Genomic DNA, 27,222 nt, shown 5'->3' on the forward strand with positions numbered 1-27,222 from the left:
ATGCGCTGGCCCCAGGAACCAGCGATAGTGACATCACACCTACTTCTGTGTAAACACAACCTACCGATGCGCTGGCTCCAGGAACCAGCGATAGTGACATCCCAGCTACTTCTGTGTACACACGACCTACCGATGCGCTGGCCCCAGGAACCAGAGATAGTGACATCACAGCTACTTCTGTGTACACACGACCTACCGATGCGCTGGCCCCAGGAACCAGCGATAGTGATATCACAGCTACTTCTGTGTACACACGACCTACCAATGCGCTGGCCCCAGGAACCAGCGATAGTGACATCACACCTACTTCTGTGTACACACGACCTACCGATGCGCTGGCCCCAGGACCAAGCGATAGTGACATCACACCTACTTCTGTGTAAACACGACCTACCGATGCGCTGGCTCCAGGAACCAGCGATAGTGACATCCCAGCTACTTCTGTGTACACACGACCTACCGATGCGCTGGCCCCAGGAACCAGAGATAGTGACATCACAGCTACTTCTGTGTACACACGACCTACCGATGCGCTGGCCCCAGGAACCAGCGATAGTGACATCACAGCTACTTCTGTGTACACACGACCTACCGATGCGCTGCTCCCAGGAACCAGCGATAGTGACATCACACCTAACTCTGTGTACACACGACCTAGCGATGCGCTGGCCCCAGGAACCAGCGATAGTGACATCACACCTAACTCTGTGTACACACGACCTAGCGATGCGCTGGCCCCAGGAACCAGCGATAGTGACATCACACCTACTTCTGTGTACACACGACCTACCGATGCGCTGGCCCCAGGAACCAGCGATAGTGACATCACACCTACTTCTGTGTACACACGACCTACCTATGCGCTGGCCCCAGGAACCAGCGATAGTGACATCACACCTCCTGTGTACACACGACCTACCAATGCGCTGGCCCCAGGAACCAGCGATAGTGACATCACACCTCCTTCTGTGTACACACGACCTAGCGATGCGCTGGCCCCAGGAACCAGCGATAGTGACATCACAGCTACTTCTTCTGGCCAGTCATATTGTGGCAGATTGGTAAGTGCATAACCTAGCTAAATCGGAAGATCGGTCAGCAGAGCTACCGATTTGTCCTGTAAGTGTGTAGCCCACATTAGAGGGATAGTTTTCAAATATATCATTGTATTGTACTTCGCAATAACAGTGTTTTATTCTCACTCTCTACATCATCTGCACAATGCAGACAACGTCCTGCACACAAACCCCTTTCCTGGACCTACTATACAACAACTCGTACAACTAAAAAATAGGGAAGTAAAACAGGAACTCAGATGAATACAGCCAGGATGTTGTAATCAAGAATATAGATTTATTTTTTTTCTAACGAAATATATTTCAAGGTACAAAACAAAGAAAAGAAAAAACATTGTAGAAGCACTTTGGGTCTCAGATTTGCTGGAACCACCTAGTAGACAGAAAATAAATATTTGTGCTGAAGTGACACTAACAGTTACTACATGCCACAAGACAATTCTATACATTAATGTGTCATGTTCATCATCCGTCAGCCGGAACTTCCTGCACTCTCCCATGACGCATTTGGCGCCATGGCGGTTGTACTAAGTGACATGGGGAGTGTCAGATCGGCGTCTCCTGCAGGAGATCTGATTATAGTCTATTTTACATACATTGCCCCAATGCTACATCGCCATTCTCTATAGAAACGACTAGGAGGCTAACAAAATCCTCTCCACCATCTGTAATAGGACACATACATATGTACATACACCGACATTCCCGCACAAAGGTTATGGAGGTCGGTTTCTAAGCTCATGGCGACCATTGTGCTCAACAGGAAAAGATGGCTAATTCCAAGGCATTACCATAAAGTGTGTCCCACACTCGTCAGTAGTTATTGTGAGGATGCCATCAGTGAAACCATTAGTAATTAGACACCATTTTGCACCTAAGTGATGTCATCTGCACCTCAATATAGTCTTGGACTACAAAATGGCTGCCTCCACTCAGGGCTAGTGGTGCCCCCCTCACAGGGCACAGCCGCTGACATGAAGGATTTCCTGTGTAACGGGCAGAAGTGGCGCTTACCTATGATGTCAATACCCAGCACCAAACCCCCAAGAATAGATGATGTTGCCTCACCCCCCATTCCACACATGATAAAAGACGGGGGCAGTGTGGCACTTAGGAGAGAAGGGAAGGCGGGCACCTGGGACACCCAGAACCCACGTACTGGCCCAGCTTCCACTGCATGTGCTTCTGATATCCGTTAGTACAGCAGTGAGCTCCTGTGTGATCATCTCTCAGCCGTGGTCAGTGACGCGTCTGTCCCACTTGAACCGCAGCCGGCAGGTTGTCGCTGCAAAGCAGAAATACAATGCTGGTGAATTAGCACGCCATCTCCATGACACAGTATGGACAAAGGGAGATAAACCCACAGTTCTCCTCTATATACAGCAATAATGCACAGGTGAGGTATACATACAGCAGAGACATAATATACGCCATAGGAGGAATAAACATGTCAGTAAGCAGGACACCTTCCCAGCGCTGACAATACAGACCCACTGTCGGCACCGTTGTATCCCATAAACCTGGTCTTTGCGGGCTCCGAACAATCCACGTATTCTATACCATCTTGCTGGCGCACAGGTGTACCCTTTCCCGCAGGTCGTGCACGATATCTTCTGGCTGGCTGTGCTGCCAATCAGAAGATATCATGAACCATGCCATGCTGTGGTACATCGCACCGTCATATCACCGCATTGCGCAGGGTGTACGTACAGCACGATACACCATTCCGTCTGCCGCTGGATTCTCCAAAACACATGGTTCTAATATGTACCCGGCCTAACTGTCCCAGATTATAAGATGCAGCACATTCATTCCTAATGCTGGGCATACACTGGTCAGACCGATATACATTCAGGGGGAAATGTATCAAATCTTTGTGAGAGATGAAGTGGAGAGAGTTACCAACCAATCAGCAGCTAGCTGCCATGTTACAGGCGCTGTGTGAATATGACCGTAGCAGATTGCTTGGTACTGTACCTCTCTACACTTTCATCCAAGGAGAAAAATAGGGGCTTCCCAAAACCCCACAAACTCTCTATAGAAAGAAGTTATTTCTCTGATGCTTACTGGGGTATTTTATTCACACAATATAAAACATTAGGAACAGGCGTAAAAATAAAGCACAACATAAAAAAAAGTCTTATTCATTTTGTAGTTGCAACACGTTTCACCTGAGGAAGCTGACCTGACTGCGAAACGCATTGCAACTCTAAAATTAGTGAGACTTATTATTATGCCTGTTCCTAAAGTTTTTATATATAAATCTATACTACTTGTTAGGACTGTACATTATGGCATTTTTTTTATTTTATTCTGTGATTTGTGAAGTATAAATAAATTCATTGCGTGTCCATTCTAGGAATTACTACATCTCCAGAACCCAACGGTATTATATGTATTTTTAATAAAACCACTTGGTATAATGATACCTACATGGAATGGACATTCCCTTATTTACAAAGAGCTCATTACTGAGTATGGAGGGTAGCCCAACAAAGACATCATAATATTAAATTGTGGTTTTAAAATACCCTAGTTAGCGCCAGAGAAATAACGTATTATGAGTCTTTGAGAACCGATTTGGTCACCCTGGTCATAAACAATCGCAACACACGTGAGCAATATATTGTATACATCTAATAACATGGTATCATTAGATCGGCTGATTGTAGGGCTGAATCCAGCAATATATTGTATACATCTAATAACATGGTATCATTAGATCGGCTGATTGTAGGGCTGAATATATTATATACATCTAATAACATGGTATCATTAGATCGGCTGATTGTAGGGCTGAATCCAGCAATATATTATATACATCTAATAACATGGTATCATTAGATCGGCTGATTGTAGGACTGAATCCAGCAATATATTGTATACATCTAATAACATGGTATCATTAGATCGGCTGATTGTAGGGCTGAATCCAGCAATATATTGTATACATCTAATAACATGGTATCATTAGATCGGCTGATTGTAGGGCTGAATCCAGCAATATATTGTATACATCTAATAACATGGTATCATTAGATCGGCTGATTGTAGGGCTGAATCCAGCAATATATTGTATACATCTAATAACATGGTATCATTAGATCGGCTGATTGTAGGGCTGAATCCAGCAATATATTGTATACATCTAATAACATGGTATCATTAGATCGGCTGATTGTAGGGCTGAATCCAGCAATATATTGTATACATCTAATAACATGGTATCATTAGATCGGCTGATTGTAGGGCTGAATCCAGCAATATATTGTATACATCTAATAACATGGTATCATTAGATCGGCTGATTGTAGGGCTGAATCCAGCAATATATTGTATACATCTAATAACATGGTATCATTAGATCGGCTGATTGTAGGGCTGAATCCAGCAATATATTGTATACATCTAATAACATGGTATCATTAGATCGGCTGATTGTAGGGCTGAATCCAGCAATATATTGTATACATCTAATAACATGGTATCATTAGATCGGCTGATTGTAGGGCTGAATCCAGCAATATATTGTATACATCTAATAACATGGTATCATTAGATCGGCTGATTGTAGGGCTGAATCCAGCAATATATTGTATACATCTAATAACATGGTATCATTAGATCGGCTGATTGTAGGGCTGAATCCAGCAATATATTGTATACATCTAATAACATGGTATCATTAGATCGGCTGATTGTAGGGCTGAATCCAGCAATATATTGTATACATCTAATAACATGGTATCATTAGATCGGCTGATTGTAGGGCTGAATCCAGCAATATATTGTATACATCTAATAACATGGTATCATTAGATCGGCTGATTGTAGGGCTGAATATATTATATACATCTAATAACATGGTATCATTAGATCGGCTGATTGTAGGGCTGAATATATTATATACATCTAATAACATGGTATCATTAGATCGGCTGATTGTAGGGCTGAATCCAGCAATATATTATATACATCTAATAACATGGTATCATTAGATCGGCTGATTGTAGGGCTGAATCCAGCAATATATTATATACATCTAATAACATGGTATCATTAGATCGGCTGATTGTAGGACTGAATCCAGCAATATATTGTATACATCTAATAACATGGTATCATTAGATCGGCTGATTGTAGGACTGAATCCAGCAATATATTGTATACATCTAATAACATGGTATCATTAGATCGGCTGATTGTAGGGCTGAATCCAGCAATATATTGTATACATCTAATAACATGGTATCATTAGATCGGCTGATTGTAGGGCTGAATCCAGCAATATATTGTATACATCTAATAACATGGTATCATTAGATCGGCTGATTGTAGGGCTGAATCCAGCAATATATTGTATACATCTAATAACATGGTATCATTAGATCGGCTGATTGTAGGGCTGAATCCAGCAATATATTGTATACATCTAATAACATGGTATCATTAGATCGGCTGATTGTAGGGCTGAATCCAGCAATATATTGTATACATCTAATAACATGGTATCATTAGATCGGCTGATTGTAGGGCTGAATATATTATATACATCTAATAACATGGTATCATTAGATCGGCTGATTGTAGGGCTGAATCCAGCAATATATTATATACATCTAATAACATGGTATCATTAGATCGGCTGATTGTAGGACTGAATCCAGCAATATATTATATACATCTAATAACATGGTATCATTAGATCGGCTGATTGTAGGACTGAATCCAGCAATATATTGTATACATCTAATAACATGGTATCATTAGATCGGCTGATTGTAGGACTGAATCCAGCAATATATTGTATACATCTAATAACATGGTATCATTAGATCGGCTGATTGTAGGGCTGAATCCAGCAATATATTGTATACATCTAATAACATGGTATCATTAGATCGGCTGATTGTAGGGCTGAATATATTATATACATCTAATAACATGGTATCATTAGATCGGCTGATTGTAGGGCTGAATATATTATATACATCTAATAACATGGTATCATTAGATCGGCTGATTGTAGGGCTGAATCCAGCAATATATTGTATACATCTAATAACATGGTATCATTAGATCGGCTGATTGTAGGGCTGAATCCAGCAATATATTGTATACATCTAATAACATGGTATCATTAGATCGGCTGATTGTAGGGCTGAATCCAGCAATATATTGTATACATCTAATAACATGGTATCATTAGATCGGCTGATTGTAGGGCTGAATCCAGCAATATATTGTATACATCTAATAACATGGTATCATTAGATCGGCTGATTGTAGGGCTGAATCCAGCAATATATTGTATACATCTAATAACATGGTATCATTAGATCGGCTGATTGTAGGGCTGAATATATTATATACATCTAATAACATGGTATCATTAGATCGGCTGATTGTAGGGCTGAATATATTATATACATCTAATAACATGGTATCATTAGATCGGCTGATTGTAGGGCTGAATCCAGCAATATATTATATACATCTAATAACATGGTATCATTAGATCGGCTGATTGTAGGACTGAATCCAGCAATATATTGTATACATCTAATAACATGGTATCATTAGATCGGCTGATTGTAGGGCTGAATCCAGCAATATATTGTATACATCTAATAACATGGTATCATTAGATCGGCTGATTGTAGGGCTGAATCCAGCAATATATTGTATACATCTAATAACATGGTATCATTAGATCGGCTGATTGTAGGGCTGAATCCAGCAATATATTGTATACATCTAATAACATGGTATCATTAGATCGGCTGATTGTAGGGCTGAATCCAGCAATATATTGTATACATCTAATAACATGGTATCATTAGATCGGCTGATTGTAGGGCTGAATCCAGCAATATATTGTATACATCTAATAACATGGTATCATTAGATCGGCTGATTGTAGGGCTGAATCCAGCAATATATTGTATACATCTAATAACATGGTATCATTAGATCGGCTGATTGTAGGGCTGAATCCAGCAATATATTGTATACATCTAATAACATGGTATCATTAGATCGGCTGATTGTAGGGCTGAATCCAGCAATATATTGTATACATCTAATAACATGGTATCATTAGATCGGCTGATTGTAGGGCTGAATCCAGCAATATATTGTATACATCTAATAACATGGTATCATTAGATCGGCTGATTGTAGGGCTGAATCCAGCAATATATTGTATACATCTAATAACATGGTATCATTAGATCGGCTGATTGTAGGGCTGAATCCAGCAATATATTGTATACATCTAATAACATGGTATCATTAGATCGGCTGATTGTAGGGCTGAATCCAGCAATATATTGTATACATCTAATAACATGGTATCATTAGATCGGCTGATTGTAGGGCTGAATCCAGCAATATATTGTATACATCTAATAACATGGTATCATTAGATCGGCTGATTGTAGCACTGAATCCAGCAATATATTATATACATCTAATAACATGGTATCATTAGATCGGCTGATTGTAGGGCTGAATCCAGCAATATATTGTATACATCTAATAACATGGTATCATTAGATCGGCTGATTGTAGGGCTGAATCCAGCAATATATTGTATACATCTAATAACATGGTATCATTAGATCGGCTGATTGTAGGGCTGAATCCAGCAATATATTGTATACATCTAATAACATGGTATCATTAGATCGGCTGATTGTAGGGCTGAATCCAGCAATATATTGTATACATCTAATAACATGGTATCATTAGATCGGCTGATTGTAGGGCTGAATCCAGCAATATATTGTATACATCTAATAACATGGTATCATTAGATCGGCTGATTGTAGGGCTGAATCCAGCAATATATTGTATACATCTAATAACATGGTATCATTAGATCGGCTGATTGTAGGGCTGAATCCAGCAATATATTGTATACATCTAATAACATGGTATCATTAGATCGGCTGATTGTAGGGCTGAATCCAGCAATATATTGTATACATCTAATAACATGGTATCATTAGATCGGCTGATTGTAGGGCTGAATCCAGCAATATATTGTATACATCTAATAACATGGTATCATTAGATCGGCTGATTGTAGGGCTGAATCCAGCAATATATTGTATACATCTAATAACATGGTATCATTAGATCGGCTGATTGTAGGGCTGAATCCAGCAATATATTGTATACATCTAATAACATGGTATCATTAGATCGGCTGATTGTAGGGCTGAATCCAGCAATATATTGTATACATCTAATAACATGGTATCATTAGATCGGCTGATTGTAGGGCTGAATCCAGCAATATATTGTATACATCTAATAACATGGTATCATTAGATCGGCTGATTGTAGGGCTGAATCCAGCAATATATTGTATACATCTAATAACATGGTATCATTAGATCGGCTGATTGTAGCACTGAATCCAGCAATATATTGTATACATCTAATAACATGGTATCATTAGATCGGCTGATTGTAGGGCTGAATCCAGCAATATATTGTATACATCTAATAACATGGTATCATTAGATCGGCTGATTGTAGGGCTGAATCCAGCAATATATTATATACATCTAATAACATGGTATCATTAGATCGGCTGATTGTAGGGCTGAATCCAGCAATATATTGTATACATCTAATAACATGGTATCATTAGATTGGCTGATTGTAGGGCTGAATCCAGCAATATATTGTATACATCTAATAACATGGTATCATTAGATCGGCTGATTGTAGGGCTGAATCCAGCAATATATTGTATACATCTAATAACATGGTATCATTAGATTGGCTGATTGTAGGGCTGAATCCAGCAATATATTGTATACATCTAATAACATGGTATCATTAGATCGGCTGATTGTAGGGCTGAATCCAGCAATCAGCGGCATCAGTAGTAACAATGATATAGATGGATCATTAGTAATAGTAGTGCATCAAATAACGCCCATTGTTTGCTCTTCCAGTGCAGAAATCTGATCAAGTTCACTGTATCCAATCAATAGTATGATGACATGAATTATACTCGCCAACACCTGTGAGTTTTTATGTTTATAATCCTTTATATTGTGAGATCATCATACAGGGGCAGTACAAACAGCAGCAGCTGAACAGACCGGCTCTATCTTCCTATAATCACATTCATTATATTAGTTAATTAAATAAAACATAAGAATTAAAGGAAACTTGGCCATGTTTGAGTCGATCTGGTCTTCATGACAAAGGGGATTTGGGGGGGATGTACACTTAAAGCTGTAAGAGGGATATAATTTTTATTTGCAATATAAAAAAGTCAAAGGTTACTAGATATATTAATTATACAAGATACATTTTAAATCAATATTTTAAAATAAATTATAACTCCAGCAGATGTGCGTCATACTGTAGCTGTTAATGTGCCAAATGTACTATCAGGACTGGACTTTTACCTGTGCAGGTCTCCAGACATCGCCAGCAACCCTCAGCGCAGTACAGAGGTCGTGAACAAGATCCAAGATATTAATAGTCAATAAACACTAATTGTAATATACAGGGAGAATCCAATCAGCCACACAGTTCCCCACGCAGGAAAAAGTTTCATGTTTCACGCCCGGGGCTATTCGATAAAACTGCCTATTGCCCGCACGATTACTCATTGATACTGCGTAATATACATAACCGATGGGCTGCCCTGCACGTTAGACACCACCAGGTAACTTATCTCAGACTTCACCTCGCAGCTCCTGACACGGAGGTAGAATCCACCTCTGGGTCTAATGCGCAGGATAAACCCAACTAAAAAACTCCCCAATAGTGTACGTCAATTAACAAATGTGATTATTAATTGGTATAATTTTTGAATTAGTAAAACCGTTAAAAAAATCGTTCAGTTTCTGAGTTATAACGATGAACGATAATCGTTCAAGCGCTCTCCCGTTTGTAGTTTATCATCCATTTCAGACTGTCCAACAACAAGAGATATGGTAAGAATTTACCTTTGTTATCTCTGTTTCTACGAAGTCCATAGGGTCCACAGGGTGACCTTGGGGGTATAGCTGGATCCTGGATCCTCGGGCACCACGGAGTTAAAGCTTTCAGCTGCTCCCAGGATGCACTTGGGTCCATCCTCCCCTATACCCCGCCCCCGAGCCACAGGCACCTCAGTTGGTAAGCAGCCTAGGCCGGAGGAGGAGACGAAACAGAGAGAAGGAAGACTGGAACACACAAGAACCATACTCACAGAAATGGGAGACGGAAAACCGGTGACCAGTCACAGACCCCATATAAAGCCAGGTGCGTCAGGGCGGGTGCCCTGTGGACCCTATGGACTTCGTAGAAACAGATAACAAAGGTATGTTCTTACCATATCTCTTGTTTTCTACTTCAGGGTCCATAGGGGTCCACAGGGTGACCTTGGGGATGTCCCAAAGCAGTCCAACTAAGGGCGGGGACGCTCCTTTGCCGATAGGGGAACCCGGCGCCCAAAGGATTGCATCCTGAGAGGCAAAGGTGTCAAACGCATAGAACCTCAAAAAGGTCTGAATGGAAGACCAGGTGGCCGCCTTATACAGCTGAACAGCAGAGGCGCCACGGCTGGCAGCCCAAGAAGGGCCCACAGACCGAGTGGAATGAGCCTTAATAGAGGCTGGAACAGGTAAACCCTCCTGCATATAAGCCTCAATAATAACAGAACGAAGCCAACGGGCTAGAGTCTGTTTGTTGGCAGGCCAACCCCTCTTGTGAAAACCAAAGAGGATAAACAAAGAATCCGACTTCCTCACAGAACTAGTCCAGTCCACATAAACCTGGAGTGCACGGACAACGTCTAAGGAAGCCTCCCCAGCCGAAAGATCAGGCGACTGAAAGGCTGGTACAACAATTTCCTGATTAATGTGGAATCTGGAAACCACCTTAGGCAGGAAATCAGGACGAGTGCGAAGCACCGCTCTGTCCTGATGAAAAACCAGAAAAGGGGGGTGACAGGAAGGCGCCCCCAAATCCGAAACCCTCCTGGCAGAAGCAATTGCCAAGAGGAAAACAGTCTTAAAAGTTAGCCACTTGAGCTCCACTGACTCCAAGGGCTCAAATGGAGGACCCTGTAAGGCCCAAAGAACCACCGCCAAATCCCACGGGGCCACAGGTGGCACAAAGGGAGGCTGGATTCTTAAAACACCCTGGAAAAAGGTGTGTACATCCAGCATAGCAGCAATCCTGCGCTGGAACCACACCGACAGAGCAGACACGTGCACCTTCAGTGAGGAAAGACGAAAGACGTAATCCTAAGTCCAAACCCGACTGAAGGAAAGCCAGAATACGCGAAACCCGGAAAACCTGGGGATCATATCTTCTGGCCTCGCACCACTGAAAGTAAGTGTGCCACACTCTGTGGTAGATCCTCGCGGAAGCAGGCTTGCGCACCCTCAGCATGGTGGTAATAACGGAGCTAGAAAAGCCCCAAGACCTCAGGACGGCTGTCTCAAGAGCCACGCCGTCAAAGATAGTCGACCCAGATCCGGGTGAAGACAGGGCCCCTGAGACAACAGGTCCCGTCGTTGAGGTAGGAGGTACGGAGCGTCGATGGACAGGCTCCGCAGATCGGAGTACCACGGCCTTCTGGGCTACGCTGGGGCCACCAGGATCAGTGTGCCTCCGTCCTGCTTGAACTTGCGCGGGACCCGAGGCAGCAGAGATATCGGAGGGAACAAGTAAGCCAGGCGAAACAACCATTTCACCGACAGCGCGTCTATTAGACTTGCGCCTGCGTCCCTTGTCCTTGACCCGTATACGGGCAGCTTGTGATTGTGACGGGACGCCATCAGGTCCAGATCCGGCAGCCCCCACTTGTCCACGAGTAGTTGGAATACCTCTGGATGAAGCGACCATTCCCCGGGATGCACGTCGTAACGGCTGAGGAAGTCCGCCTCCCAATTGAGGACTCCCGGGATGAAGACTGCCGAGAGAGCTGGAAGATAGCGCTCCGCCCAAGCCAAGATGCGGGACACCTCCGACATCGCAGCTCGACTGCGAGTCCCTCCCTGGTGATTGATGTACGCCACCGTGGTGGCGTTGTCCGACTGCACCTGAACAGCCCTTCCGTGAAGAGCGGTGCCGGACGACTGCAGGGCTCTGTACACTGCCCGCAGTTTCAGGATGTTGATGGGAAAAATCGCTTCCTCCGCCGACCAACGACCCTGCAGTGACAAGGAGCCTGTCACCACCCCCCAACCCCGGAGACTGGCATCTGTCGTGAGCAGAACCCACTCCGGGATCCAAAAGGGGCGCCCCTCGAGGAGATGAGCCGTCTGTAGCCACCAGGCCAGGGACAGACGCACCTCCGAGGACAACACCAGCATCTGAGAGCGGATCCTGTGTGGCAATCCATTCCATTCCGAAAGCTTGTGCAGGGGCCTGGAATGGAACTGGCCAAACTCCACCATGTCGAATGCCGACACCATGGACCCCAAAACTCTCATCGCTGAGTGCACCGACACTCTGCCCCTGCTCAGACAACTGTGAATCCGCAGCTGTAAGGAGACCTTCTCTGGAGTCAGAAAAATCTGTTGCTGACGAGAGTCCAGAAGGGCCCCCAAATGAACCATCCGCTGTGATGGGATGAGGGAGGACTTCTTCCAGTTGGTCGCTTGTCTACAGGAGCACGGGTGGTTGATCGTCAGGTGGAGATGCTGGATCAGTACCTCCAGGGAGCTTGCCAGCAAGAGGAGGTCGTCTAGATACGGTAGCAACCGTATCCCCTGGCTCCGAAGGTGAGCCGCCATGACCGCAATCACCTTGGTAAATACCCTTGGTGCCGTGGAGAGGCCAAAGGGTACAGCCCTGAATTGGTAGTGGTTGTGGAGAATAGCAAACCGCAGAAACCGTTGGTGCGATGTTGCTATAGGCACATGGAGGTAGGCGTCCTGGATATCCAGGGAGACCATATAATCCCCCGGTTCCATCGCCAGAATGATGGAACGCAAAGTTTCCATCCTGAATTTGGGAACCCTGAGAAATCTGTTCAGGGACTTCAAATTGAGGATGGGGCGATGAGAGCCATTGGGTTTCTGCACCAGAAACAGCGTAGAGTAATACCCCATCCCACGTTGAGATTGTGGCACGGGTATAATGACCCCCGCCGTCAGCAAGGCCTCTATGGCTTCCTGAACCTGCAAGGCCTTGGTTTTGTCCTGAGAAGGACTCGTGCAAAAAAACTGGCGAGGCGGCCTGTGCCGAAAAGACAGGGCGTACCCCTGGGAGACCACTTCTCGCACCCAGGCATCCGTGGTGGTATTGTGCCAGCACTGGGCGAATTGAAGAAGTCGGCCTCCCACTCTGAGGTCCCCCAGAGGGAGGCCCACCCCATCATGCCGATGGCTTATCTTCTTGCTTGGAAGAAGGGCGCCTAGCACTCCAGACTTGCTTCTTTGGCTTTGAGGCGGTCTTGGTTGCGGACTGCCTCGGGAAGGACTGACCTTTTGCCTTGCCCTGAACCCGAAAGGAGCGAAAGGCCGAGCTCCGGACCTTAGCAGGTGTCGTAGCTGAAGGGAGGAAGGCTGACTTGGACTTTGCCAGCGTATCTACTATTTTGTCCAGGTCCGGACCAAATAGTAACTCTCCATTAAAAGGTAAGGCCTCCAAGCCTTTCTTTGAATCAGCGTCTGCTCTCCAAGACCTCAACCACAAGGATCTGCGAGCAGACACTGCTGCCGCCGAAACCCTAGAGGTCAGCAAGCTAGCATCCAAAGATGCTTCTCCAATGTAGGAAGCGGCATCTCTCATCTGTCCTAACAACGCCCTCTGGACATCCGGAGCTTAATCCGTAAACCCTCAATGGCCTTGGCCACCCAGGAGATGGCCATGGACGGCCGGGCTACAGCCCCTGAGAGAAAATAAATAGACTTTAGACAAGTCTCCACCTTCCTGTCCGTAGGATCCTTCAGCGAGGATATAGACGGCAATGGCAAAGTAGCACTCCTGATGAGGCGTGTTACATGGGAATCAACCGCAGGCGGAGTTTCCCATTTCTTACAATGCGCCTCCGGAAACGGATAATTGGACGCCAACAGCTTCTGTGGCAGGAATCGCTTACTGGGCTGGGCGTCTGCCAGGCCACCGCCATGTGATCCGTCAACTGATCAGACAAAGGGAACGCTGCAGAAGTAACCTTAGCTTTTTTAAAACTAGGATACCTCAACTTGGGAGCGGGAGCCTCATCCTCAATCAGAAGAATGGCCCGCACCGCCCTAACCAGAGCCCGCACATTGATGGAAGACTTAGTGTCGACCTCCTGGACTGAGGCATCTGAGGCTGAGTCATCCTGCACCTCGCCATCATCCTAGGACCCCTCAGAGTCCGAAAAATGCGCAGCCTGCGCCATAACTGTGCGTTTAGATGCCCTGGAGGGCACGTCACTGCGCAACATTGACTGAAAAGCCGAAGATGCTGCCGCAAAATCTTGGACAGTGTGGGAAAGCGCATCCACCCAGGGTGGAGGAGCTGCCACAGGAGCCTGAAACGGCACCACAGCCTGCTGCGCCACAGGGCTGGACTGTATATACATTGGCAACCCCGCATAGGGACCAACAGGCTGAGACCCCGTGGGAGTCTGCAATAATTGTGGGACAGCCGGGGAATGGGGGATGGTAGGCAGGGGCAACGCCCTAGTAGGGACGGCAGTTGGGACCGACAGGTGGCTCCTGCGACATAGGAGGTTTAGACGTACCAGGGATCGCCTGGCACCGTCCGCACAGGCCGTCCTGTGACAAATCCTCCCTATCCACTCCTGCAGAACAGCGCCTGCAGGAGAACAATACCGGAGCCACGGAGTGCTCAATCTCCTCCTCAGACATGACCGACTATATAATTAAATATACAGTTATGACATAGGAAGAAAATGTTCGCACTCACCAGTGTGCTGGACAACAGCCCACAATATGGTACTGTGTAGCACACAACCGTATGTGACGGACCTCACAAATACGTGATCTATATAAGTGAGGTCAGTAGAAACACCCTTCCCCCGCACACCTGTAGGGCTTGTAGGAGAAGGAAAGGGATAGGTATAGGCTGACAGTAAGTAGAAATTAGCACAGACAGGCAGCACTAGCACAAGTCACATACCATGCAGGAAGATATACTCACTGCACCTTTCCACTACAATCACCCTCCCAGATTCAGTGTCTGGGAGGGCTATAGTGCTGTGTACACTGTCCTTGTCGGGGGAGAGGTACACAGGGGGACCGGTCCGCGTGCTCCCTGAGAGTATCCACGCTGCCACAGAGAAAATGGCCGCTGGAGACCTCAGAGGAGGAGTGGCCCGAGTATCTGCAGCTCAGCTACGCCAGACTACGTGCTGAAAGGCGCGCTGAGCTGAGGGGAGGAGCCGCTAGACAGGGAAGGATTCCTCCCCTGGCTAGCATATTAACCCCCAAGGTTGCCGGCATCCCGCTTGCCTTATTCACCCTGGTGGTCTAGTGGTCTGGCGGGGTATGCCTCCACTGGAGGGGGAGCCCGCCACCACCGCTAGCGCCCCCGGTCTGTCCCCTAGAACCGGGGGCATGGGACTGCATTTTTAAAAGGAACCCGCGCACCGCTGCTAATCAGCGGTGCGCGGCTTACCTGGATCTCCCCGGCAGCAGTCCCGGGGGAAACCCAGAGTCTGGCTAGTACAGACTCTGGCTTCCCCCGCCGCAATCCCCAGTTCAGTGCTGGCGTCGCGGCGCCAGCAGGGAGAAGGAGCTGCAGCGTGGGCGTCTGTACAGACAGCCCATCGCTGCCGCTCTGGAGAAAAACTGTTATTGAAAATAAATTTAACAAATTTAAATAAAAATTAAAAGCTTTAGGAGGCTGCTCCTGCATGCCCCCCCCCCCCCCCCCGCAGGGTGACCCGACTCCGGCCGGGCACCATCTTAAACTGAGGTGCCTGTGACTCGGGGGCGGGGTATAGGGGAGGATGGACCCAAGTGCATCCTGGGAGCAGCTGAAAGCTTTAATTCCGGTGTGCCCGAGGATCCAGGATCCAGCTATACCCCCAAGGTCACCCTGTGGACCCCTATGGACCCTGAAGTAGAAATAACGATTTTCATTAAGGGAAGGAACATTTTTCGTTCATCGTTGTAAAAATGGTTCATTACACTTCAAAAAATTGTTCACTTTTTCAAGGGAAAATCTGACAGAAAATTGTTGGTTACAAAATCGTTATGTGTATATGCAGCTTTACACTTCATTTTTGTCTTATAAAATTTGTTAGGTGGTTAATCAGGTCATAAACTGGTAATAAGCTGTAACAAGGCATGATTACCAATAATCCTTATTCCCACCTGCTGGACCTGTGACATATCCAGCTCTCAGCATGTGGGCTACGTGTTATCTATATTACTGTACTGTACATTAATATGTGTGACATATCCAGCTCTCAGCATGTGGGGAACATGTTATCTATATTACTGTACTGTACATTAATGTATGTGACATATCCAGCTCTCAACATGTGGGGTACATGTTATCTATATTACTGTACGGTACATTAATGTGTGTGACATATCCAGCTCTCAGCATGTGGGGTACATGTTATCTATATTACTGTACATTACTGTGTGTGACATATCCAGCTCTCAGCATGTGGGGTACATGTTATCTATATTACTGTACAGTACATTAATGTGTGTGACATATCCAGCTCTCAGCATGTGGGGTACATGTTATCTATATTACTGTACAGTACATTAATGTGTGTGACATATCCAGCTCTCAGCATGTGGGGTACATGTTATCTATATTACTGTACGGTACATTAATGTGTGTGACATATCCAGCTCTCAGCATGTGGGGTACATGTTATCTATATTACTGTACTGTACATTAATGTGTGTGACATATCCAGCTCTCAGCATGTGGGGTACATGTTATCTATATTACTGTACTGTACATTAATGTGTGTGACATATCCAGCTCTCAGCATGTGGGGTACATGTTATCTATATTACTGTACTGTACATTACTGTGTGTGACATATCCAGCTCTCAGCATGTGGGGTACATGTTATCTATATTACTGTACTGTACATTAATGTGTGTGACATATCCAGCTCTCAGCATGTGGGGTACATGTTATCTATATTACTGTACTGTACATTAATGTGTGTGACATATCCAGCTCTCAGCATGTGGGGTACATGTTATCTATATTACTGTACGGTACATTAATGTGTGTGACATATCCAGCTCTCAACATGTGGGGTACATGTTATCTATATTACTGTACGGTACATTAATGTGTGTGACATATCCAGCTCTCAGCATGTGGGGTACATGTTATCTATATTACTGTACTGTACATTACTGTGTGTGACATATCCAGCTCTCAGCATGTGGGGTACATGTTATCTATATTACTGTTCTGTACATTACTGTGTGTGACATATCCAGCTCTCAGCATGTGGGGTACATGTTATCTATATTACTGTACTGTACATTAATGTGTGTGACATATCCAGCTCTCAGCATGTGGGGTACATGTTATCTATATTACTGTACAGTACATTAGTGTGTGTGACATATCCAGCTCTCAGCATGTGGGGTACATGTTATCTATATTACTGTACAGTACATTAATGTGTGTGACATATCCAGCTCTCAGCATGTGGGGTACATGTTATCTATATTACTGTACTGTACATTAATGTGTGTGACATATCCAGCTCTCAGCATGTGGGGTACATGTTATCTATATTACTGTACTGTACATTAATGTGTGTGACATATCCAGCTCTCAGCATGTGGGGTACATGTTATCTATATTACTGTACAGTACATTAGTGTGTGACATATCCAGCTCTCAGCATGTGGGGTACATGTTATCTATATTACTGTACTGTACATTACTGTGTGTGACATATCCAGCTCTCAGCATGTGGGGTACGTGTTATCTATATTACTGTACTGTACATTAATGTGTGTGACATATCCAGCTCTCAGCATGTGGGGTACATGTTATCTATATTACTGTACTGTACATTAATGTGTGTGACATATCCAGCTCTCAGCATGTGGGGTACATGTTATCTATATTACTGTACAGTACATTAATGTGTGTGACATATCCAGCTCTCAGCATGTGGGGTACATGTTATCTATATTACTGTACTGTACATTAATGTGTGTGACATATCCAGCTCTCAGCATGTGGGGTACATGTTATCTATATTACTGTACGGTACATTAATGTGTGTGACATATCCAGCTCTCAGCATGTGGGGTACATCTATATTACTGTACGGTACATTAATGTGTGTGACATATCCAGCTCTCAGCATGTGGGGTACATCTATATTACTGTACTGTACATTAATGTGTGTGACATATCCAGCTCTCAGCATGTGGGGTACATGTTATCTATATTACTGTACAGTACATTAATGTGTGTGACATATCCAGCTCTCAGCATGTGGGGTACATGTTATCTATATTACTGTACAGTACATTACTGTGTGTGACATATCCAGCTCTCAGCATGTGGGGTACATGTTATCTATATTACTGTACTGTACATTACTGTGTGTGACATATCCAGCTCTCAGCATGTGGGGTACATGTTATCTATATTACTGTACTGTACATTAATGTGTGTGACATATCCAGCTCTCAGCATGTGGGGTACATGTTATCTATATTACTGTACTGTACATTAATGTGTGTGACATATCCAGCTCTCAGCATGTGGGGTACATGTTATCTATATTACTGTACGGTACATTAATGTGTGTGACATATCCAGCTCTCAGCATGTGGGGTACATGTTATCTATATTACTGTACGGTACATTAATGTGTGTGACATATCCAGCTCTCAGCATGTGGGGTACATGTTATCTATATTACTGTACGGTACATTAATGTGTGTGACATATCCAGCTCTCAGCATGTGGGGAACATGTTATCTATATTACTGTACTGTACATTAATGTGTGTGACATATCCAGCTCTCAGCATGTGGGGTACATGTTATCTATATTACTGTACGGTACATTAATGTGTGTGACATATCCAGCTCTCAGCATGTGGGGTACATGTTATCTATATTACTGTTCTGTACATTAATGTGTGTGACATATCCAGCTCTCAGCATGTGGGGTACATGTTATCTATATTACTGTACTGTACATTAATGTGTGTGACATATCCAGCTCTCAGCATGTGGGGTACATGTTATCTATATTACTGTACAGTACATTAATGTGTGTGACATATCCAGCTCTCAGCATGTGGGGTACATGTTATCTATATTACTGTACAGTACATTAATGTGTGTGACATATCCAGCTCTCAGCATGTGGGGTACATGTTATCTATATTACTGTACTGTACATTACTGTGTGTGACATATCCAGCTCTCAGCATGTGGGGTACATGTTATCTATATTACTGTACGGTACATTAATGTGTGTGACATATCCAGCTCTCAGCATGTGGGGTACATGTTATCTATATTACTGTACAGTACATTAATGTGTGTGACATATCCAGCTCTCAGCATGTGGGGTACATGTTATCTATATTACTGTACAGTACATTAATGTGTGTGACATATCCAGCTCTCAGCATGTGGGGTACGTGTTATCTATATTACTGTACTGTACATTAATGTATGTGACATATCCAGCTCTCAGCATGTGGGGTACATGTTATCTATATTACTGTACTGTACATTAATGTGTGTGACATATCCAGCTCTCAGCATGTGGGGTACATGTTATCTATATTACTGTACTGTACATTACTGTGTGTGACATATCCAGCTCTCAGCATGTGGGGTACATGTTATCTATATTACTGTACTGTACATTACTGTGTGTGACATATCCAGCTCTCAGCATGTGGGGTACATGTTATCTATATTACTGTACTGTACATTAATGTGTGTGACATATCCAGCTCTCAGCATGTGGGGTACATGTTATCTATATTACTGTACTGTACATTACTGTGTGTGACATATCCAGCTCTCAGCATGTGGGGTACATGTTATCTATATTACTGTACTGTACATTAATGTGTGTGACATATCCAGCTCTCAGCATGTGGGGTACATGTTATCTATATTACTGTACTGTACATTACTGTGTGTGACATATCCAGCTCTCAGCATGTGGGGTACATGTTATCTATATTACTGTACGGTACATTACTGTGTGTGACATATCCAGCTCTCAGCATGTGGGGTACATGTTATCTATATTACTGTTCTGTACATTAATGTGTGTGACATATCCAGCTCTCAGCATGTGGGGTACATGTTATCTATATTACTGTTCTGTACATTAATGTATGTGACATATCCAGCTCTCAGCATGTGGGGTACATGTTATCTATATTACTGTTCTGTACATTAATGTGTGTGACATATCCAGCTCTCAGCATGTGGGGTACATGTTATCTATATTACTGTACTGTACATTAATGTGTGTGACATATCCAGCTCTCAGCATGTGGGGTACATGTTATCTATATTACTGTTCTGTACATTAATGTGTGTGACATATCCAGCTCTCAGCATGTGGGGTACATGTTATCTATATTACTCTACAGTACATTAATGTGTGTGACATATCCAGCTCTCAGCATGTGGGGTACATGTTATCTATATTACTCTACAGTACATTAATGTGTGTGACATATCCAGCTCTCAGCATGTGGGGTACATGTTATCTATATTACTGTACAGTACATTAATGTGTGTGACATATCCAGCTCTCAGCATGTGGGGTACATGTTATCTATATTACTGTACGGTACATTAATGTGTGTGACATATCCAGCTCTCAGCATGTGGGGTACATGTTATCTATATTACTGTACAGTACATTAGTGTGTGACATATCCAGCTCTCAGCATGTGGGGTACATGTTATCTATATTACTGTACAGTACATTAGTGTGTGACATATCCAGCTCTCAGCATGTGGGGTACATGTTATCTATATTACTGTACTGTACATTAATGTGTGTGACATATCCAGCTCTCAGCATGTGGGGTACATGTTATCTATATTACTGTACTGTACATTAATGTGTGTGACATATCCAGCTCTCAGCATGTGGGGTACATCTATATTACTGTACTGTACATTAATGTGTGTGACATATCCAGCTCTCAGCATGTGGGGTACATGTTATCTATATTACTGTACTGTACATTAATGTGTGTGACATATCCAGCTCTCAGCATGTGGGGTACATGTTATCTATATTACTGTACTGTACATTAATGTGTGTGACATATCCAGCTCTCAGCATGTGGGGTACATGTTATCTATATTACTGTACAGTACATTACTGTGTGTGACATATCCAGCTCTCAGCATGTGGGGTACATGTTATCTATATTACTGTACAGTACATTACTGTGTGTGACATATCCAGCTCTCAGCATGTGGGGTACATGTTATCTATATTACTGTTCTGTACATTAATGTGTGTGACATATCCAGCTCTCAGCATGTGGGGTACATGTTATCTATATTACTGTACTGTACATTAATGTGTGTGACATATCCAGCTCTCAGCATGTGGGGAACATGTTATCTATATTACTGTACTGTACATTAATGTGTGTGACATATCCAGCTCTCAGCATGTGGGGTACATGTTATCTATATTACTGTACTGTACATTAATGTGTGTGACATATCCAGCTCTCAGCATGTGGGGAACATGTTATCTATATTACTGTACTGTACATTAATGTGTGTGACATATCCAGCTCTCAGCATGTGGGGAACATGTTATCTATATTACTGTACTGTACATTAATGTGTGTGACATATCCAGCTCTCAGCATGTGGGGAACATGTTATCTATATTACTGTTCTGTACATTAATGTGTGTGACATATCCAGCTCTCAGCATGTGGGGTACATGTTATCTATATTACTGTTCTGTACATTAATGTGTGTGACATATCCACCTCTCAGCATGTGGGGTACATGTTATCTATATTACTGTACTGTACATTAATGTGTGTGACATATCCAGCTCTCAGCATGTGGGGTACAGTATAAGGACTGCTTAGTACTGGGGATAGGAGTCAGTATAAAGACTCCTTAGTACTGGGGGTAGGGGTCAGTATAAGGACTCCTTAGTACTGGGGGTAGGGGTCAGTATAAGGACTCCTTAGTACTTGGGGGTAGGGGTCAGTATAAGGACTCCTTAGTACTGGGGAAAGGAGTCAGTATAAGGACTCCTTAGTACTGGGGGTAGGGGTCAGTATAAGGATTCCTTAGTACCCCCAGTATTAAGGAGTCCTTATACTGACCCCTACACCCAGTACTAAGGAGTCCTTATACTGACCCCTACCCCCAAGTACTAAGGAGTCCTTATACTGACCCCTACCCCCAAGTACTAAGGAGTCCTTATACTGACCCCTACCCCCAAGTACTAAGGAGTCCTTATACTGACCCCTACCCCCAAGTACTAAGGAGTCCTTATACTGACCCCTACCCCCAAGTACTAAGGAGTCCTTATACTGACCCCTACCCCCAAGTACTAAGGAGTCCTTATACTGACCCCTACCCCCAAGTACTAAGGAGTCCTTATACTGACCCCTACCCCCAAGTACTAAGGAGTCCTTATACTGACTCAAACCCGCAGTATTAAGGATTCCTAGTACTGACATAATGAAGCATTTAGGTAAAGCTAGCTAGGAGACATGAGTACAGATAATAAAGACATAATGGCAGCAGGGAATGTGCAATCATTTCCATATAGTAACGTATCCGGATTGTAGATATGTTATTAGAGGTGGGATAATCGCATGAGCAGATACAACACAATATCCACTGATTACCATTATACTGAAGAAATGTGAGCTCATTCCAGAACAAGAAAGCTGCAAAGGTGCTTAGCGTAGTAACACAAAGTGGCAGTACAAGAAAAGAGCAATGAACAGTAGGTCAATATCAAAGAGAAGAACCACATCAATGTATCACAACCACCACCCAGCGTTACTGTTTGAGCAAGAAGACATTCACCTCAAGGAACACAAAAGGCTGATACATTATGTAAGGAGAACAGTCGGTGCAGAAGGAGGAGAAATTATCCCCCCTGGATTTCCGATCTAAGTATTCCCTGGGCTCCCACAAGTCATTTGTGAGCCACATCTGAATAACGCATATTGTATTCATTCTTCAAGTCGTGGGAGTGTGTGTAACCAGTTTGTATTGGGTGGGGCTAGAACATCCTTTAAGCAATTGCCCACCATCACACGGACATTTGCAATGAGAGACACGTGGGATGTAACAGCAGTTTCATGACATGACAATGAAGACAGGTGGGAAGTTGCAGACAGAGTTGGATTGGCTGACATTCTGCAGGTCCTGGGAATACCTGTGCTGAGATAGAGGTATAATACAGCAGTGTGTCAGCAGGAGAGACCAGTCTGTACATGTCAGAGCAGCTACTGAGAACCCCCTGAGAGTACAGCTTCTGCTCCCAAGGCAATCTGTCATCAGGGTGTCACTATTTATACTGCTGCAGGTCCCGGGAATACCTGTGCTGAGATAGAGGTATAATACAGCAGTGTGTCAGCAGGAGAGACCAGTCTGTACATGTCAGAGCAGCTACTGAGAACCCCCTGAGAGTACAGCTTCTGCTCCCAAGGCAATCTGTCATCAGGGTGTCACTATTTATACTGCTGCAGGTCCCGGGAATACCTGTGCTGAGATAGAGGTATAATACAGCAGTGTGTCAGCAGGAGAGACCAGTCTGTACATGTCAGAGCAGCTACTGAGAACCTCCTGAGAGTACAGCTTCTGCTCCCAAGGCAATCTGTCATCAGGGTGTCACTATTTATACTGCTGCAGGTCCCGGGAATACCTGTGCTGAGATAGAGGTATAATACAGCAGTGAGTCAGCAGGAGAGACCAGTCTGTACATGTCACAGCAGCTACTGAGAACCCCCTGAGAGTACAGCTTCCGCTCCCAAGGCAATCTGTCATCAGGGTGTCACTATTTATACTGCTGCAGGTCCCGGGAATACCTGTGCTGAGATAGAGGTATAATACAGCAGTGTGTCAGCAGGAGAGACCAGTCTGTACATGTCACAGCAGCCCCTGAGAGTACAGCTTCCGCTCCCAAGGCAATCTGTCATCAGGGTGTCACTATTTATACTGCTGCAGGTCCCAGGAATACCTGTGCTGAGATAGAGGTATAATACAGCAGTGTGTCAGCAGGAGAGACCAGTCTGTACATGACACAGCAGCTACTGAGAACCCCCTGAGAGTACAGCTTCTGCTCCCAAGGAATTCTGTCATCAGGGTATCACTATTTATACTGCTGCCGGTCCCGGGAATACCTGTGCTGAGATAGAAGTATAATACAGCAGTGTGTCAGCAGGAGAGACCAGTCTGTACATGTTACAGCAGCTACTGAGAACCCCCTGAGAGTACAGTTTCTGCTCCCAAGGCAATCTGTCATCAGGGTGTCACTATTTATACTGCTGCAGGTCCGGGGAATACCTGTGCTGAGATAGAGGTATAATACAGCAGTGTGTCAGCAGGAGAGACCAGTCTGTACATGTCAGAGCAGCTACTGAGAACCCCCTGAAAGTACAGCTTCTGCTCCCAAGGCAATCTGTCATCAGGGTGTCACTATTTATACTGCTGCAGGTCCCGGGAATACCTGTGCTGAGATAATATGAGATATGGTAAGAACTTACCCTTGTTATCTCTATTTCTACGAAGTCCATAGGGTTCCACAGGATACCTTGGGGTATAGGTGTGACGTCAGTCGCAGGGCACCAAAGAGTTAAGCTTTCAGCCTCCCAGGATGCACTAGGTCCCCCTCCTATACCCCGCCCCCGGGCCAAGGCACCTCAGTTAGTTACCAAGCCATAGGCCGGAGGAGGAGAAGGAAGAGAGAGAACAAAGATCTGGACACATACAAGAATCACATTCTCACCAGAGGGAGACGGAAAACCGGTGACCAGAGCAAAGCCCATCTGCAGCACAGGTGCGACAGGGCGGGAGTCCTGTGGAACCCTATGGACTTCGTAGAAATAGAGATAACAAGGGTAAGTTCTTACCATATCTCATATTTTCTACTTCAGGGTCCATAGGGTATCCACAGGATACCTTGGGGATGTCCCAAAGCAGTATCCTTTAAGGGTGGGGACGCTCCTATGCAGAAAGGAGAATCCGCCGCCCGAAGGAAGCATCCTGAGAGGCGAAGGTGTCAAACCTGTAATACCTCACGAAGGTATGGACAGAAGACCACGTAGCAGCCTTGCAGATCTGAACTGCCGAGGCACCACGTCGAGCTGCCCACGAAGGACCCACAGACCTAGTGGAATGAGCCTTCAGAGAAGGAGGGACCGGTAGGCCTTCATGAAGATAAGCTTCAGAAATAGCCATACGGATCCAGGCTGCCAAAGTTTGCTTTGAAGCAGGCCAACCCTTTTTACGGAAGCCAAAGAGGACAAACAAAGCGTCCGACTTCCTAAACGAAGAAGTGCGGTCAACATAAGTCCTTAAGGCCCGCACAACATCCAAAGAGGCCTCACCCACGGAAAGACCCGGTGAGTTAAAGGCCGGAACAACTATTTCCTCGTTAATATGAAACTGGGAAACAACTTTGGGAAGAAACTCGGGCCGAGTGCGGAGCACTGCCCTGTTCCCATAAAAAACCAAGAAAGGGGGTCTACAAGAAAGAGCCCCTAACTCAGAAACACGTCTGGCCGAAGCAATGGCCAGAAGGAAAACAGTCTTAGCTGTTAGCCATTTAAGATCCACTGAGCCCAGTGGTTCAAACGGCGGTCCTTGGAGAGCCCTCAGGACCACAGCCAAATCCCAAGGCGCCACAGGTGGAACAAAGGGCGGCTGAATGCGGAGAACACCCTGCATGAAGGTGCGCACATCCGGGATTGTAGCAATCCTACGGTGAAACCAGACAGATAGGGCCGAAACCTGTACCTTCAAAGAAGCAAGGCGAAGCCCATGATCTAGTCCCGCTTGCAGGAAGGCGAGAATCCGAGACAGACGAAACTCCCGCGGTGCATAACCTCTCGGTCGACACCACTGGAAGAACGTATGCCACACGCGATGGTATATCCTCGCGGAAGACGGTTTCCGAGCTCGCAACATGGTACGCACCACAGAGCTGGAAAACCCCCGGGACCTCAGCATGGCCGTCTCAACAGCCACGCCGTCAAAGACAGCCGAGTCAGGTCCGGGTGAAGGCAAGGACCCTGAGACAGAAGGTCCGGTCGTAGCGGCAACCGCAGAGGAATGTCCACGGACAGACCCTGAAGGTCTGAGAACCAGTGCCGTCTGGGCCACGCGGGAGCTATCAACAGGAGCGTCCCTCCTTCCTGTTTGAATTTCCGGATTACCCGTGGAAGAAGGGAGACCGGAGGGAACAGGTATGCGAACCGGAACGTCCACCGGACGGACAGAGCATCCACCAGAGACGCCCCTTCGTCTCTTGTGCGAGACCCGTACACCGGCAACTTGTTGTTGTGCCGGGACGCCATGAGGTCGATTTCTGGAAGACCCCACCTGTCCACCAGTAGTTGAAAAACGTCCGGGTGCAGGGACCATTCCCCCGGATGAACGTCCTGGCGACTTAGAAAGTCCGCCTCCCAATTGAGCACTCCCGGGATGAAGACCGCTGATATGGCCGGAAGATTGCGCTCCGCCCAAACCAGGATCCGAGAGACCTCTACGAGAGCCGCCCGACTGCGAGTTCCTCCTTGCCTGTTTATGTAGGCCACGGTGGTAGCGTTGTCCGACTGGACCTGCACCGGGCGACCCTGGAGAAACCGCTGTGCCTGCTGGAGAGCATTGAAGACCGCACGGAGTTCCAAGATATTTATTGGAAGCTCCGCTTCTGTCGGCGTCCACCTGCCCTGGAACAAGTGTGGACCCGAAACTGCTCCCCAGCCCCGAAGACTGGCGTCCGTTGTCAACAGGACCCAATTTGGAACCCAGAACGGACGTCCCTTGTTGAGGTGGGTCGTCTGTAACCACCACGTAAGGGACAGGCGAACCTCCTGGGTGAGCACAATCGTCTGGGACTTCAGAGACTGAGTCAGCCCGTTCCACTTGGACAGGATCAGGTGCTGCAGAGGTCTGGAGTGAAACTGGGCGTATTCCACCATGTCGAACACCGACAC

At 45.1% G+C, this 27,222-nt stretch overlaps 1 protein-coding gene across 2 annotated transcripts in view; it reads right to left on the reverse strand.

The window, feature by feature from the left end:
• Nucleotides 1-1,370: 1,370 nt before the first annotated feature.
• The window catches only part of SNAPC4 (small nuclear RNA activating complex polypeptide 4), a 204,252-nt gene continuing 178,400 nt past the window's right edge, over nt 1,371-27,222 (reverse strand). For both annotated transcript variants that reach the window (XM_088479544.1, XM_088479543.1), the window contains one exon: nt 1,371-2,361. In XM_088479544.1, coding sequence (XP_088335670.1) covers nt 2,299-2,361 — 63 coding nt within the window. In that variant the 3' untranslated portion in view covers nt 1,371-2,298. The remainder of the gene's footprint in view (nt 2,362-27,222) is intronic.

This window comes from Taudactylus pleione, unplaced genomic scaffold (genome assembly GCF_031769625.1).
Source record: "Taudactylus pleione unplaced genomic scaffold, aTauple2 ptg000240l, whole genome shotgun sequence".
Lineage (NCBI taxonomy): Eukaryota > Metazoa > Chordata > Amphibia > Anura > Myobatrachidae > Taudactylus > Taudactylus pleione.